The sequence below is a fragment of the Lithobates pipiens genome, unplaced genomic scaffold, assembly GCF_037356315.1.
Source record: "Lithobates pipiens isolate NorthernLeopardFrog02 unplaced genomic scaffold, aLitPip1_a1.2 Scaffold_23, whole genome shotgun sequence".
Taxonomy (NCBI): domain Eukaryota; kingdom Metazoa; phylum Chordata; class Amphibia; order Anura; family Ranidae; genus Lithobates; species Lithobates pipiens.
In genome coordinates, this window is record NW_027507785.1 from 49,198,460 (window position 1) to 49,215,329 (window position 16,870).

At 45.4% G+C, this 16,870-nt stretch overlaps 1 protein-coding gene across 1 annotated transcript in view; it reads right to left on the reverse strand.

Moving 5' to 3' along the window:
• Positions 1–16,870, reverse strand: part of ATP2B2 (ATPase plasma membrane Ca2+ transporting 2) — a gene marked incomplete in the record, with an annotated part of 240,335 nt that overhangs the window by 111,642 nt on the left and 111,823 nt on the right. Inside the window, 1 exon segment of the mRNA XM_077451567.1 lies at positions 1,853–2,050. Within this exon segment, the coding sequence (XP_077307693.1) occupies positions 1,853–2,050 (198 nt within the window).

Here is a 16,870-nt window from a genome sequence, read left to right on the forward strand (position 1 = left end):
ATCCACTTCCCCCTCCCAACGCATGCCCCCCAAAGTGTAAGTAAACACCTACGTTTTTTCTTATCCCCCAAAGCATAACAGAACAACTAACCCTTACTTTTACACTAACATGTAATCAAACATCTACCCTTACCTGAACCCTAAAGCGTGACAGAACACCTAACTCTTACCTTAACCCGCAACAGAACATCTAACCCATACCTTAACCCTAAAGCATAACAGAACGCCTAATCCTTTACCTTAACCATAGCATGTAACTGAATACTTAAACCAAACCCTAATGTGTAACCAAACGCCTACCTTACCTGCACCCTAAAGTGTAACCAAATACCTACCCTTTTCCTAATCCCGAAGTATAACAAAACACCTAAGCCTTTAACCCTAACGTGTAACCAAACGCCTAATTTACCTTAACCATAAAGTTTAACAAAACACCTGACCCTTTACTTTAGCCCTAATGTGTAACCAAATGCCAACCCTTTAACTTAAAGGGGTTGTAAAGCTTCGTTTTTTATTTTCTAAATAGGTTCCTTTAAGCTAGTGCATTGTTGGTTCACTTATCTTTTCCTTCGATTTCCCTTCTAAATGTCTTTTTTTTCTTTGTCTGAATTTCTCGCTTCCTGTTTCTCCTCAGTGAACTTCACACCATCATCCGAGCGGTGTTTAGTCAGCCAGAACAGCTTACTGAACAGCTTACTGAGGAGGAACAGGAAGTGAGAAATTCAGACAAAGAAAAGAAAGAAAAAAATAACATTTAGAAGGGAAATCGAAGGAAAAGGTAAGTGAACCAACAATACACTAGTTTAAAGGAATCTATTTAGAAAAAATAAAATAAAAACCTTTACAACCCCTTTAACCCTATAGTGTAACTGAACACCTACCTCTTACTTTACCTTAAAGTGTAAGTGAAAACCTACCGAGTCTCTGGTGACTTCACAATTGAAACTCAAGGGACTCAAAGTGTTCAAAATTTTTGGAAGTTTGACAAGCTGCGACTCCTTGTCACTTTAGGTTTCCTGTTGAGAGATTTGAGAGCCCCGGTGTGCAAATTTCACCTACTGTAGGTCTCCAAACTTTCTTCACCTCCTCTCACATCCTGACCATTCTTCCCTATACAGTAATTCTACTCATCCCAGCAATAGGACAATAATATGGCAAATGGTGGAGGACCAGGCTGTTCTTCTGGAGAACCCTAGAATTGAGGACTGCCACAGTACAGACATCAACAGACTCTTAGCAGGAAATAAGATTTTTGGTTGGTCGCTCTGTGTTTTGCATATCATTCATAAAGATCCATGTTAAACCAGCACTGTTGTGATATGGCTGAACCGGAGTGACTCCATCTTCATAAGTTCATATAAGATTAACTTGGGTTAACCTATTAGTTAGTTTAAACTCTGTATTTACAGACTGTAGCGATTTTCCTATAAAGCATACATATAAGAAAATATTGCTTGCATAAGCAATTCTGTACTGTCTAAATAAAGAAATTGGGTCTCAATATGTCTGGGCCACAGGACTCATGACTGTGACTCATGAAAGCAGATGACATAATTAATGATATGTAATGAGGTGTAATGTACACCTCTGTATTAACCACACCCATGTTCTATGCAATGATTGGCTAATAATAGCGCATATAAGTTGTAGACCCGCCCAGAATTAAACCAGACAAGCTCTGAACATTAACCTTGACTCATCTTTTCTTGTGTTCAGTAATAAGCTGTCTCATCAGTGCTGCAGTGCTGAGCGGGTTTCGTAAGTGTGGTATTTGCCGTAATTATACCTAGCTGGTCTTCATCAGGTATATAGAAATACCATTTTAATCACAACAAGCACCCATAGTGCTTACCTTCGGTTTCTCCTCCAGGCGGTCGGTAGAAGGACAGACCAAGTGAAATAATGGCTGCTATTTCCAGGATGATCAGAGTTACATCTTGTAGTGCTTCCCATACTAGCTGTAAGAAAGTTTTTGGCTTCTTTGGAGGTATGAAGTTTTGTCCATACACTTGCCGCCTCTTATCCAGATCTGCTTGTGTCCCCGGCAAACCTGCAGAGAGAGAAAAGACATTTTAACACATAATTTTACATTTTACGTAGAATACATGGAAGCTCCTTGCGGTTCGTTTCTGACTCTTCACAGAACTTTATCAGGACTTTACAAGTTTACACATTTTCCCACTTTTGTGAACAAAACTACATAAGGGCAATTGCCTCTCTTGTTTTTCAAGTATGTCGATCTTGAAAGCAAAATTAAGCCTTAAGCCTCATACACACGATCGGACTTTGTACAAACTTTCGCGTGGACTTTTGTACAAAGGGCGTTGGCCGTAAGTTTGTATTGCATACACACGTTAGGACTTTTTAGGCAACAAACACGAACGTAGTGACGTTTCAACATACTGACGACACTTCAACAGAGGACGTTCAATTACTCCAGCGCCACCTTTGGTCAACTTCTGTATTGTTGTCTGATCTTTTGCATTGGTTCTGAGCAGGCATGTTTGTACTTTGTACAAAAGTCCGAAGGTTTTCTGTACACACGATCAGACTTTGCTCCATCGGACTTTTGTTATCAAAAAGTTTGTCCGTTCGCACAGCCAGCAAAAGTCAGATGAAAACCGAAAAAGTTTGTCCGATGGAGCGTACACACGGTCGGATGTTGCTCCAAAATGGCTAATTTGCATGTTTGTTGTCAAAAAGTCAGATCGTGTGTACGGGCCTTTAGAATGCTTGCAGCCAACTGCACTACTGGCTGGCGGGGCCATTGATAAAGGGGTACCACTGGTCCTCCTGTAAGGTGCCTGGCCAGCAGGAGGGCCCAGGCAGCAGGGTGAATCGGATATGGGCAGGGTGGGTGATCAGTGTGGCAGGGAGGCAATTACTGGAAACCAATCCTCTGTATGGCTCTCTCTGCAGCAGCTGAAAGCTGGCTTCTTCTCCTCTCCCTCCCATTGGCTTTCAGCTGCTGCAGAGAGAGCCATACAGGGTTTCGGTCCCAGTAATTGCCCCCCTGCCAAGACGATCACCCTCCCTGTGCACCATACGTTTCCCTCTGCTTCCAAGGCCCCAGAATGATTTCAATGATATTGGGAGGGGAAGCATGGGTAATGTGGCATAATATGGGACTGGATGACTCATATAAGTGGGATGGTTGAAACCTACTAGTGGTTATGTTCATTTTGATGTGTGTTTATGTTTAATATGCTGTTTAATTGGCTAAATATAATGTCTCGGGCTGTATGTATATGTTTACATCAATAAACTTTTTCTTTGGACCAAAAAAAAAAAAAAAGACATGGATGAGCAAGTTTCGGGTGGAGGAACTTGACTGTCCTGCACAGAGTCCTGACCTCAACCCGATAGAACACCTTTGGGATGCCTTAGAGTGGAGACTTCCCTGTTTCCCTCATCTGCTCGGTGTTGGACTGACCACCAAAAAAATATATATATATATTTTTAGTAGTACATTTTTAAACATTATAAAAAATATGGCTTAATTTCATATACTGTTACAAAACACGACAGTTCAAATGCAACTAACAAAGTCTTATATCATATGGATAGGCAGGGCTTTTTTTTTCTCAGAAAATAGGTGAAGGAACTCCCCTGACCTACCTCTGAGAATACAGTGGCAAGTATCGTTTTGCGGTGTTAATTGTATGTAATTGGTTAATGATAATAGACCCCCGTCCCCGACCCCAGCATCATAAAATCCCCCAGCAACAATAGATCCTTCCCAACAACAATAGACCCCCCCCAGCAACAACAACCCCCCCGACAACAATAGTTCTGCCCCAGCAATAATAGACCCCTGCTGGCAACAATTGATTCCCTAGCAGCCAGCATCAATAGACCCTCCCCTCAATGGTGGATCTCCTCCAATAATATCCCCCCCAGAACAATAAAATATCCCCTACCAGCAACATTAGATACATCCAGCAACAAGAGACCCCCCCCCCCAGCTATAATAGATTCCCAGCAGTCAGCATCAACAGACTCTCCAGCACACCCCCAGCCCCATTTGCCAGTGCAGTGGCACCTTGGTTAACGAGTAATGCGGTTAACCATTTTGAAAGACAAGCAACTTTAAAAAAAAAAACCTGACTCGGTTTGCGAGTGTTGTCACGCAAAACGAGAAGAATTTCAGCTAATGTGGGATGCAGTACCGCACTTGGCCAGAGGTGTGGGGGCGCCGGTGACACTCGGAACAGTCCGGAGACGTCTGGAAATAGAATCACTCAGAAATACTCCCTTCCCGAGTGTTTCCGAGTCTTTCCGAGGGTTTCCGAGTGCAGCCGAGCTATCATCCCCGAGTATTTCCGAGTCTCTTCGGCGCTCCCTCCCCGCAACTCTGGCCACATGCAGTATTGCATGCAATAGAAGTCAATGCAGAACGAATTATCTTCGTTTCCATTGACTTCTATGGGGAAACTCGCTTTGATATGCGAGTGCTTTGGATTACAAGCATTCTCCTGGAACGGATTATGCTCGTAATCCAAGGTTCCACTGTACATACATTCTGTGCTGGAGGTGCCGGAACTGCGTTCCCCCACGTTCCCGCTGAAAAATAGCTCTGTGCATAAGAATGTGACTGGTAGCACCCATGCGTAGTGTATAGTGGTCACAACAAAGTAATCAGTCAGTTGCAGTAAAGTGAATTTTGATAATAAAAAGTAAAAAAAAAAAAACACTTGCAGCAAAGTGATCATTTAGGTGCACATCATAGACAATCTTGTGACGCACCAACGGCACAAAGATGAAAAGCATCCAGGTTGCCTGGATGTCTTCAGGGAGAGAAGTGCTTACAGAAATGTTGTTAGGTGACACGTTTTGGGGCTCTACCCCTTTTCTCAAGAGGCCAACCATGGAGCTGAGGATGCAGCATGTTCTCCAGGGAGCTTTATGCTGTTGCTGTTTTTAAACTTATTAATAAAATACACTTTCTATGCACAAGGTTTGTGTCATATTTTCTCTCTGTGTCTTAAAGAGGAAGAAAACCCTGATGGGTTTACTTCCTCTTTGATTCCCTGCAAAGGTAAAGCATAATGGACTACTATACATCGCATCGCATCACATCGCATTGTAGTCCATTATGTGTCACTTACCTGACACAGGAGCCAGCGAAGTCACCGCTGTCCCCTGTAGTTCCGAGCGTCCATCTTCTTGGTGGGTCTCCGTGGGTCTCGCTGCTCCGGCGCTGTGATTCGCCGGAGCAGCGATGACGTCACTCCCGCGCATGCACACGGGAGCCGACACTCGCAGCATATCGCCGCGATCTGTGGCTTACCCAGTGCGCCTGCGCTCCGCTGTCTACGGCGCATGCGCCGTAGACAGCGGTGGCTGTCTTCAGGTAAATATCTCCTAAAGCGTGTAGGTTTAGGAGATATTTCTTGGACCTACAGGAAAAGCCTTAATCTAGGCTTACCTGTAGGTCAAAGTGGTTTGTAAGGGTTTACAACCAATTTAAGTGTTGGATCTCCTGGCCCAGGAGCTGCAGGGCCAAGTGTGTTCCCGTAACTTTTCTCTATCTCTGGATCTACTTGTGGACTTTTATGAACCTGAGAAGTCCTTTGATCAACTTACCCAGTACTGTGCGCTGATATTTTTTGTTTTATTGTCAACTCCAGAACTATCCAGACAATAACCATCTCAACGTGAGAAAATGTCTTCATCCTCCCTGGACACACTATCTCCCCTAACTACCCACACCCTACATCTTCAATTTCGCCGTCTCCACGTGCACTCAGGGCCATTTTTAAGGAAGGGCAAAAGGGGCAGCTGCCCTGGGCCCTGTGATTGTTGTGGGGCCACAAGCAGCTGCCTCATACTTGCCAACTATCCTGGTTTAAATTCCCTCGTCCTTTGAGGTTTTAGTCCTGTGCTGTGTCCCAATATGTCAGTGTGACGTGCTGCTACTAATGCTGCGTACACACGATCAGATTGTCCGGCGTACTTTGTCCGCCGAAACGCATTTCAGCGGACAATTTGATCGTGTGTGGGCTTCAGCTGACTTTTCCAGCGTGAAGTCCGGTGGACTAAGAAAGTATTTTTGCACTCCAATCTTCCCGTCGGACCTGGGTTTCAGCAGACAATACGTTCGTCAGTATGCTAGTACGGCGGACTAAGAATGACGCATGCTCAGAAGCAAGTACGAAAAAGGAAGCTATTGTCTACTGGCTATTGAACTTCCTTTTTCTAGTCCCGTCGTACGTGCTGTACGTCATCGCTCAAGCGAACGTCGGACTTTCTGTGTGTCCGTGTGTGGCCAAGTCCGTTCGGTAGAAAGTCCGCCGGATTATCCGCCGGATTGTATGTCAGACTAAGTACGCCAGACAATTCGATCGTGTGTACGCGGCATTATGCTGCCCAGCTCTGCCCTATTGTTGTGTACAGATGACTTACCTGCAGACCCTGTGTTTACATGTAAATTACTGGCATTCATATGCAAATAGCGGTGGCATTGATATGTAAATAGCGGTGGCTGACGGCATTGATATGTATATTATGCCCTCTGAGGTTATATCCACAGTAATCTCTAGCAACCACTCAACAAGCAGAATTCATGTGCTGTAACCTTTAGTAACTAATCAGTGATCCGTAATGTGTGCTGTAACCTCTAGCAACCAGTCAGCGAGCTGTAATGATACACTGTAACCTCTGGCAACCAATTGTAATAGCTGCCTGATCTGATTCGGTAAACTGATTTTGAGTCTAGCTGCTATTTATTGTATGTCTCAGAGCAGGTGGAGCATGGGGTGGAGGGGCCCAAGAAAAGTTTTGCCCAGGGTCCAATCAATGTTAAAGACGTCCCTTTAACAATAAATGCGACCTGTGTCAACCTAGAGCAATAACATAACCTCCATCCCTAAATGTTATGCGAGAACAAAGAGAAGTGGGGTTGGGACTTTACATGAGGCATGTTGAAGTGTATAATAGACATGCGCACATTGAAATATTTCATTTCGGAATTTCATTTATTTAGTTACTCCCGAAATTCGTTATTATTTATTTTGTTTCGTTAAAAAAATTTATTCGAACGACAATCCGAAATAATGAAGGTCGAATCTGTCATTGAAGGCTTATGGTGTCTGTCGAATGTTCTAAGAAGATTCGACGGAGCAGCTAAACTGTATGGCGCCGCCATCGTACATTTCCGGTCGAGTGTTTCGCCTACAAGCTATAGTAGAATTCTAATGTTGTAGGACACTAGTAATAATTATATTTATTAAATATTATTACTAGTCAACCAACATTAGAATTCTTCTATAGCCTATGGGCGGAGCATTTGACCATAAATGTCCACTCACTGCGACTGCTTCGTCGAATCTTCATGTCGAATCTTTTCTCTCCATGTCAAATAATCTTGGACCAATAGAGTTAGGTAAGGCTCATTCGACCTTTTTTGCTATTGTCTCTATAATGTCGAATCTTTTCTCTCTATGTCGAATCTTTTCTCTCTATGTCGAATCTTTTCTCTCTATATCGAATAATCTTGGATTAATAGAGCTAAGGTTAGGCACATTCGACTACAGGTTTGATGGACACAGATCGCTATTGTCAGCATCACGTCGAATCTCCTATCTATATCGAACTGTTGCAACGAAAACTAAAATAAAGCATCTGTTTATGTCGGATCTTTCGGTTTTCGGATTCTGCACATTCGTTATTGTTTGTTAAACCGATAATGAAAATACCCGAAATTCTGAAGAAAATGCATTCGAATGAAAACGAATGCACATATCTAGTGTATAATAATGTATGGAGTAAAAATGAATAAATTGAATATCACAATAACCCAGGGGTAATTCATAATAATAAACATATCAGTTTTACTATGTTTATTATTATTATTATGAATGATTGTGACACTAGGGGTAACCCCACTTCTCTTTGTTCTCCCTTAAATGCCTATGCTGCACCCCACCAGTCTGAATAACTTAGGACCCATTCCCTAGCTCCCACTTACCTCCAAACTTTCAGACTGCTTGGTCTACTGTCAGAAACCAAGAAATCAGACCGATACAGAAGTACAGTTAAATCACACTTGTTTAATAATAAAAGTAAAAAGAACAAACGTAGTCAAAACTTAGCCAAAATTCAGTAACTAGAACGGATAGTCAGCCAAGCCAGAAGTCAGGGATCAATGTAGTGGAACAGCAAGCAGGATCTGGAGACAGAAGGGATGTCAGCAAAGCAAGTCTTTAAACAGGAAAGCAGGAGATTGTGTCTTGTGATGTTGACCAAGGCGAAGGCAGAGATCCCTTGGGCTGAACGGCTTAAGTAGGCAACAGGACTAAGGAGCAGGATATTATCAACAGCTGACTAACTGTGGAGAGATAGGAGCTGGCAATTAGCCAACAGCTGAGCGGCCAGCTCTGAGAAGGAAGGGCTGAGCCCAGCCCTGACATCTACAACCATGTGCACTGCCACCTCATTGATAACATCCCTTCTAGACCTTGTATAGTTTACTTTCATCGACAACACTCCACAGAAACTGCCTTTCTAAAACAACTTACTGCTAAAACCAATGGCCACTATTCCATATTCATACTATTACACCTTTCTGCAACCTTTTCATACAGTTAACAAATTGCTCCTCCTCAAAAAAAAAGATTCACTCCATTGGCCTCCAAGACTCCTATTTCCTGGTTCTCCTCCTACCAATCTAAGTGCTCCTTTAGTGTCACTTACAACTCCGTCTCCTCCTCTCTTCTTCCTCCTTTCGTAAGGGTTCCCCAAGGCTCTGTTCTCTGACCCCTTCTATCCTCTATTTACATCTTTTCCTTTGGTCAGCTGATAATATCTCCTGGCCTACAATACCATATTCATGCTGACAACACAACACCCACATCTACCTCTCTACTCCTCAGCTCTTCTACCCCTCAGCTCAACCCATCAATCACACCTCTTAGTCAAATTCAGTCTTTCCAAAATTAAATCCATAATACTGATCACCCACCATGCCCCCTCCTCCAACTTTTCCATCAAGATCAATAGCACAAGTATCAGTCCTTTCCATCATACCAGGGTGCTAGGTGCTATCCCAACCTCTCATTATAGCCCTACATCCAATCACTGTAAAATTCCTGCTGCCTTCACCTTTGTGACATATCCAAAATGTGCCCCTTCATAACCAACAACACCAAGCTACATCACTACTTGGTTACGTCTGGCCTCGACTACTGCAACTCATTCCTTGTTTTCCTACCTCTACCTTCAGTTCATCTTGAATGCTGCTGCCAGACTCCACCTAGCCAACTGCAAAGTGTCCGCCACCCATCTGTGCCAATCACTCCACTGGTTTCTGTCCACCCACACAATTTTGTTTATTTTCCTTTTTTATTAAAAAGGGTCTGCCCCCCCCCCCCCCCCCCATGCACGACTAGATGAATGACGTGCATGATGCCCGATGTGGCTCCTGGGATATCCATGTCTCATATCCCAGGAGACATACCCCTTAATTGGTAAAAGAGCAGGGGGGTGGGCCTAGTGGCGCATCAACAACAGCTTGTAGGTGGGGTGCAGCAGGGTGCGGTAGCAATAATTCACACAGTCAGGTGCAACGGAAAACTGGTATTGAAATAGCAGACCAACAGTTTAAAATGAAGAGGAGAGAAAGTATCAGCCGGACTGAAAGGGTATGTTAAGAGAGTGGCTGCCTTGTGCCCAACCTGGATGGTGCCCAAAGGAGTTGCCCAAAGGAGTTGCGACCCTACGCTTTCCCTCCTCTTCAGGAACCTTTCACTACTGCTAGTGCTGTCCCTAACAGGTGAGGTACCTGTCCCTACTCTACCAACTCACAAAAAGCATGCCAAGACTGGGAGTCAGGGGCTAAAATAGGCTCTGCTGGCCCAAGATGGCTGGCAGAGTTGCATGGGGTGGCAGCATCGCTTCACCAGTGACCCATGAAACCACAGGAGAACTTCAGATGAGCGCCACCTGCAGTGGAGAAGGTAGACATCATCTGCATACAAGCTGAACTTGGAAGAGCTGGCAAACCTTTCGATGATGCCACATAAGAAGATGGTGGCACAGGGCCAAGTAGAAACAGCATTCTTAGCCCTTGTACACATGGTCGGAGATTCCGACAACCAAATCCGTCGGATTCTGTCCGTCGGATTTTGTCTGACTGATTTTGCCTGAAACTGTTGCATACACATGGTCGGACAAAGTTGTCGGGAAAATCTGACGTGATGACGTTATTTCGTTACGACGGGACTACGTTCAGGCTAGTAGCCAATAGCTTTGGTGTAGGAATTTGATCTGAGCATGCGTGGCACTTTGTCCGATCGGAATTCTCTACACATGATCGGAGTATGTCCGATCGGAGCATTTTGTGGGAAAATTTTACCAACAAGTTGGAAAACTTGGTCCGTCGGATACTCCGACAGAAACAGTCCGATGGAGACCACACACAGTCGGAATATCCGACAAAACGGTCCGATCGGACACATTCCGTCGGAATCTCCGACCATGTGTACAAGGGCTTAGAGGATTCTGCATGGCACTGCTAGATCCGCTAGGGGGGTGAGTTCCTGAAATGTTCAGACCCCGCTACAAGGTAGGCAGGAGTTGTAAAAAAAATATGTGTGTTGGGGTATGTGGAAATCTTTAAAGAATACACAATACTGGAATTATTTGCCCGTACACTGGAACAGCTTGACTTTTCTAGGTTAAAGGAAACCCAACTATCACTTGGGGCTGAGATACCAGAAATGTGCAATTATATAAACCAGGAGAATAAACTGCTCTGCAGCTAGAAGCCTCGCATATTCAGCTGTTTCTCCAAAATCTATGTGAAGCATCCTTATAACACATTTATAACACATATCAATTGCAGATTGAAGTGTGTATATTAAAGGAAAATCTCCAGACATTTCTTGCCTCGTAGAGAATCAGAAATTCTAGTGCTTACAATGCAGGAAGGTCTATTGTGAGCTCATCTCAATGGCTTCCTATATCTACTGTTCATTTATCGTCCAGCTTATTGCAGCGCCCTTGCTCTGTCCTTGAATAAGCTCTTAGCCCTGATTACTGAGCCAAGTACAATATTCACTAGATCGCGGTGTGGCACAAAATTCATCTTGTAGCACTGTCTAGACTCTAGACATACAAGAGACATACAATACAATCTACCCGAAAAAGACATTATGACAAGAGCACTACAGTGAAGAACGACACCAAGCAGCAGCTGGAGAAGTGGCGGTTTGTTCCGTGTGCTGCTCTATCCAATAACCGGATTCTGTAAACCCTCCACAACCCACCATAATTCCATCCGCTGCTGAACTTCAAGCTCCAGGTCCATCATCTTCCCATTCTTATTTACTGCTTCAACCAAATTGGAATTGAGGTTCTGTCCACCATTTTTTTGCCGGCATTAACAGTTACATTTTCAGGACAAGCTTTTAAGGCCTACCCCTTTCTTCCAATGTCTAAGGCCGCGTACACACGGGTGGACTGTTCGCCCAACCTTGTCCGCTGAACAGTGTTTGGGCGGACAGTCCGCTCGTGTGTGGGCTTTCAGCGGACAGTTTCAGCGGACAGTTGGACGGACAAAGTCTTTCGGAAATTCCGAAAAACTGTCCGCTGAAACTGTGTTTGAGCGAACAGTCCGCCCGTGTGTGGGCCTGTCCGCTGTACTTTCGAAATGAGCGGACTGTTACCGCTCGGAAAGTCCGCCCATTTCGAGCGCGTGTACAGGTAGGCGGGGCCCGCGAAGGAGACGTCGCGGGCTCCGCCGCCTGGAATGGGCTTAAAGGTGAACCCCAACGCCGAAAAAAATCGGCGTGGGGGTTCCCCCAAAGTCCACACCAGACCCTTGTCCGAGCACGCTACCCGGCCGGCCCATGAAGAACAAGAAGAAGAAGAACAAGAACAAGAAGAACAAGAAGAAGAACACGAACGAAAGTCGGCGGCGACAGCGGCGACAGAAGACCGGGCCACCGCCTGTAAAAGAGCTACAAGAAGGCGCGGTGGCCCGGCAGAAGAACCGAAGGCGGCGACAGAAGAACGGAAGGCAGCGGCGACAGAAGACCGGGCCACCGCCTGCAAAAGAGCTACAAGAAGGCGCGGTGGCCCGGCAGAAGAACCGAAGAGGGGGACAAGACCCCCGAAGTCGGGAGAAGAGGCCGGCGGCGGGGAGGAAGAAAGCCGGACTCCTCCGCTAGCAAAAGAGCTACACACACATAGCGGAGGAGTCCGGCGAGAAGACCCCCGGAGCTGTGCAATAAAATATTTTTTCCCCTGTGTTGTGTTTTTTTTTGTACTTTATTTCACAGGTGAATGGGTAGGGGTACATTGTACCCCATACTCATTCACATAGGGTGGGGGGCCGGTATCCGGGGGCCCCCTTCTTAAAGGGGGCTCCCGGATTCCGATAAGCCCCCCGCCCGCAGACCCCGACAACCAACGGCCAGGGTTGTCGGGAAGAGGCCCTTGTCCTCATCAACATGGGGACAAGGTGCTTTGGGGTGGGGGGGGCCGCGCGGCCCCCCCTTCCCCAAGGCACCCCCCCATGTTGAGGGCACGCGGCCTGGTACGGCTCAGGAGGGTGGGCGCGCTCGCTCGCCCCCCTTTCCTGGCCGGCCGGGTAGCGTGCTCGGACAAGGGTCTGGTGTGGACTTTGGGGGAACCCCCACGCCGATTTTTTTCGGCGTTGGGGTTCCCCTTTAAGCCCATTCCAGGCGGCGGAGCCCGCGACGTCTCCTTCGCGGGCCCCGCCTACCTGTACACGCGCTCGAAATGGGCGGATTTGCCTCCTCCTTACGTGGGCGAGTCCGTTCATTTCAAAAGTTGAGCCAACTGTTTGGCAAACAGTTCGCTGAAACAGTCCGCTCGTGTGTGGGCAAGTCCGCTCATGCAAATTTTGAGCGGACTGTTTGCCGAAACTGTTTGCCGAACAAGGTTGGGCGAACAGTCCGCGCGTGTGTACGCGGCCTAAGAAGTACTGATCGTACCTTAGAGCAGTGGTCATCAACCCTGTCCTCAGTGCCCACTAACAGGCCAGGTTTTTTTTTTTTGATATTGATAGATTTGTATAATGTATTGCAATCTTACGTTGCCATCATCCCTGAGGAAGCCATTGGTTTGGCGAAACATGTAGGAGTTGATATTCTGAACCATGGGCGGCCTGTATATGATCCGGGCCTACCCCTTTCTTCCAATGTCCAAGAAGTACTGATCGTACCTTAGAACAGTGGTTATCAACCCTGTCCTCAGGGCCCACTAACAGGCCAGTTTTTTTTTGATATTGATAAATTTGTATAATGTATTGCAATCTTACGTTGCCATCATCCCTGAGGAAGCCATTGGTTTGGCGAAACATGTAGGAGTTGATATCCTGAACCATGGGCGGCCTGTATATGATCCGGGCCTACCCCTTTCTTCCAATGTCCAAGAAGTACTGATCATACCTTAGAACAGTGGTCATCAACCCTGTACTCAGGGCCCACTAACAGGCCAGTTTTTTTTTTTGATATTGATAAATTTGTATAATGTATTGCAATCTTACGTTGCCATCATCCCTGAGGAAGCCATTGGTTTGGCGAAACATGTAGGAGTTGATATCCTGAACCATGGGCGGCCTGTATATGATCCAGTCCTACCCCTTTCTTCCAATGTCCAAGAAGTACTGATCGTACCTTAGAGCAGTGGGCATCAACCCTGTCATTAGAGCCCACTAACAGGCCAGTTTTTTTTTATATTGATAAATTTGTATAATGTATTGCAATCTTACGTTGCCATCATCCCTGAGGAAGCCATTGGTTTGGCGAAACATGTAGGAGTTGATATCCTGAAACATTGGCGGCCTGTATATGATCCGGGCCTACCCCTTTCTTCCAATGTCCAAGAAGTACTGATCGTACCTTAGAACAGTGGTCATCAACCCTGTCCTCAGGGCCCACTAACAGGCCAGTTTTTTTTTTTTTTTTTTGATATTGATAAATTTGTATAATGTATTGCAATCTTACATTGCCATCATCCCTGAGGAAGCCATTGGTTTGGCGAAACATGTAGGAGTTGATATCCTGAACCATGGACCTGTATATGATCCAGGCCTGTGTTTTCTCCTTTGGTTACTAATTCATACCTATCTGCAATGTACCCGTCTGTATTACTTTATGTCAATTTTTGAATGTTTTTTTGTCTTTTTGTATCATGTATTCATAATAAAGCATACTGTTCAAGTTTTTATATAATTGTGTTGAGGTACTCTTTGGCACCGCTATAATCCCCTTCCCCCATTCTTATCCCCGTTTATACTCTTTGTTTAACCCATCATAATTCCATCTGCTGCTGAACTTCAAGCTCCAGGTCCATCATCTTCCCATTCTTATTTACTGCTTCAACCAAACTGGAATTGAGGTTCTGTCCACCATTTTTTTTCCGGCACTAACAGTTACATTTTCAGGACAAGCTTTTAAGGCCTACCCCTTTCTTCAAATGTCCAAGAAGTACTGATCGTACCTTATAGCAGTGGTCATCAACCCTGTCCTCAGTGCCCACTAACAGGGCAGGTTTTTTTTTTTTGATATTGATAAATTTGTATAATGTATTGCAATCTTACTTTGTTTCTGTGTTGTTTATTTTTAGTACAGGCAGAAATCATTTCCCTGAGGAAGCCATTGGTTTGGCGAAACATGTAGGAGTGGATATCCTAAACCATGGGCCTGTATATGATCCGGGCCTACCCCTTTCTTCCAATATCCAAGAAGTACTGATCGTACCTTAGAACAGTGGTCATCAACCCTGTCATTAGAGCCCACTAACAGGCCAGGTTTTTTTTTTTTTTTCAGCTAATCGATAGCATTAATTGTTGCTGCGGCATATTAGGATCTCACATCTGGTCCCCGATAGGGAGTTTGCGTTCGGCAGTTTGCTTTTCTGCAAAATTAGATGAGCTTTTGCTTATATCTGGGATTTTGCTTATCCCAATATTTTTCCATACTAGTTAACATTATAATTTATTCCTAGGTCCTTGTAGCAATAGACACGGTGTGGTCGATCAAAGCAGATCAGATGACAATTGTAAACAATGAATGGCTTCCTTTCATGCCATCCTTTGTAAAGCAATTGTGTTACTAGCTGTGATTGGACACAGTGATCACACGGTACAGACAGGGGCAAATCACAGCTCATATGTACCATGTGATTAGCTTTGGCCAATCACAGCAGATCAGATGACAATTGTAAACAATGGATGGCTTCCTTTCATGCCATCCATTGTATACAATTGTGTTTGCTAGCTGTGATTGGCCACAGTGATCACATGGTACAGACAGGGGGCCAATCACAGCCCATATGTACCATGTGTGTAGATGTGCAGGTGTGGAGTATTAGGAGCAGATTTGGAGGTGTGAAATAGTAGGAGCAGAGGTGCAGGCATGGACTAGTCAAGGCAGATGTGCAGGTGTGAATTAGGAGTAGCTGTGCAGGTGGAGTATTAGGAGCAAATGTGAAGTTGTGAAGTAGTGGAGTAATAGGAGCAGATGTACAGGTGTGGAGTAGTAGGAGCAGGTGTGCAGTAGGAGGAGATGTGTAGGTGTGAGGAAGTAGGAGGGACAGATTTTCCAGGTGGGGACTAGAAGGTGCAGATGAGCAGGTGTGGACTAGAAGGTGCAGATGACCAGGTGTGAACTAGAAGGTACTGATGTCCAGATGTGGACTAGAAGGTGCAAATGTCCAGGTGTAGACTAGAAGGTGCAGATCTCCAGGTGTGGACTAGAAGGTGCAGATCTCCAGGTGTGGACTAGAAGGTGCAGATGTCCAGGTGTGGACTAGAAGGTGCAGATGTCCAGGTGTGGACTAGAAGGTTCAGATGACCAGGTGTGGACTAGAAGGTGCAGATGACCAGGTGTGGACTAGAAGGTGCAGATGACCAGGTGTGGACTAGAAGGTGCAGATGTCCAGGTGCGGACTAGAAGGGGCAGATGACCAGGTGTGGACTACAAGGTGCAGATGTCCAGGTGTGGTCTAGAAGGTGCAAATGTCTAGGTGTGGACTAGAAGGTGCAGATCTCCAGGTGTGTTCTAGAAGGTGCAAATGTCTAGGTGTGGACTTGAAGGTGCAGATGTCCAGGTGTGGACTAGAAGGTGCAGATGTCCAGGTGTGGACTAGAAGGTGCAGATGTCCAGGTGTGGACTAGAAGGTGCAGATGTCCAGGTGTGGACTAGAAGGTGCAAATGTCTAGATGTGGACTAGAAGGGGCAGATGTCCAGGTGTGGACTAGAAGGTGCAGATGTCCAGGTGTGGACTAGAAGGTGCAAATGTCTAGGTGTGGACTAGAAGGTGCAGATGTCCAGGTGTGGACTAGAAGGTGCAAATGTCTAGGTGTGGACTAGAAGGTGCAAATGACCAGGTGTGGACTAGAAGGTGCAGATCTCCAAGTGTGGTCTAGAAGGTGCAAATATCTTTTTGTGGACTAGAAGGTGCAAATGACCAGGTGTGGACTCAAAGGTGTAGATGACCAGGTGGGGACTAGAAGGTGCAGATGTTTCAGGTGTGGACTAGAAGGTGCAAATGACCAGGTGTGGACTAGAAGGTGCAAATGACCAGGTGTGGCAGTAGAAGAAATCAAGAATCCCGTGTTTTCTGCTGTTATCTGGTGGTGGAAGAAGCTGACCTACATACTCATCTTTCTAGTCAGATAATAGATGGTAATCCCGCTTTTCTTCCTGCCAACTAAGTTGCAGTATAAAGCATTCAGTAGGATTTGTAACACAGATTAAAGGTTTTAGGAATTTATCTAAGATTCACTCTTGCCTTTTACTTGAACAATTTACCTCTATCCGATTCCCAGCTGTTAAGAGTGTTGTGGTGACAACAGATTTCTCCCCCCCTTAATGCCTGTAGGCTCAGAGCACCGAGC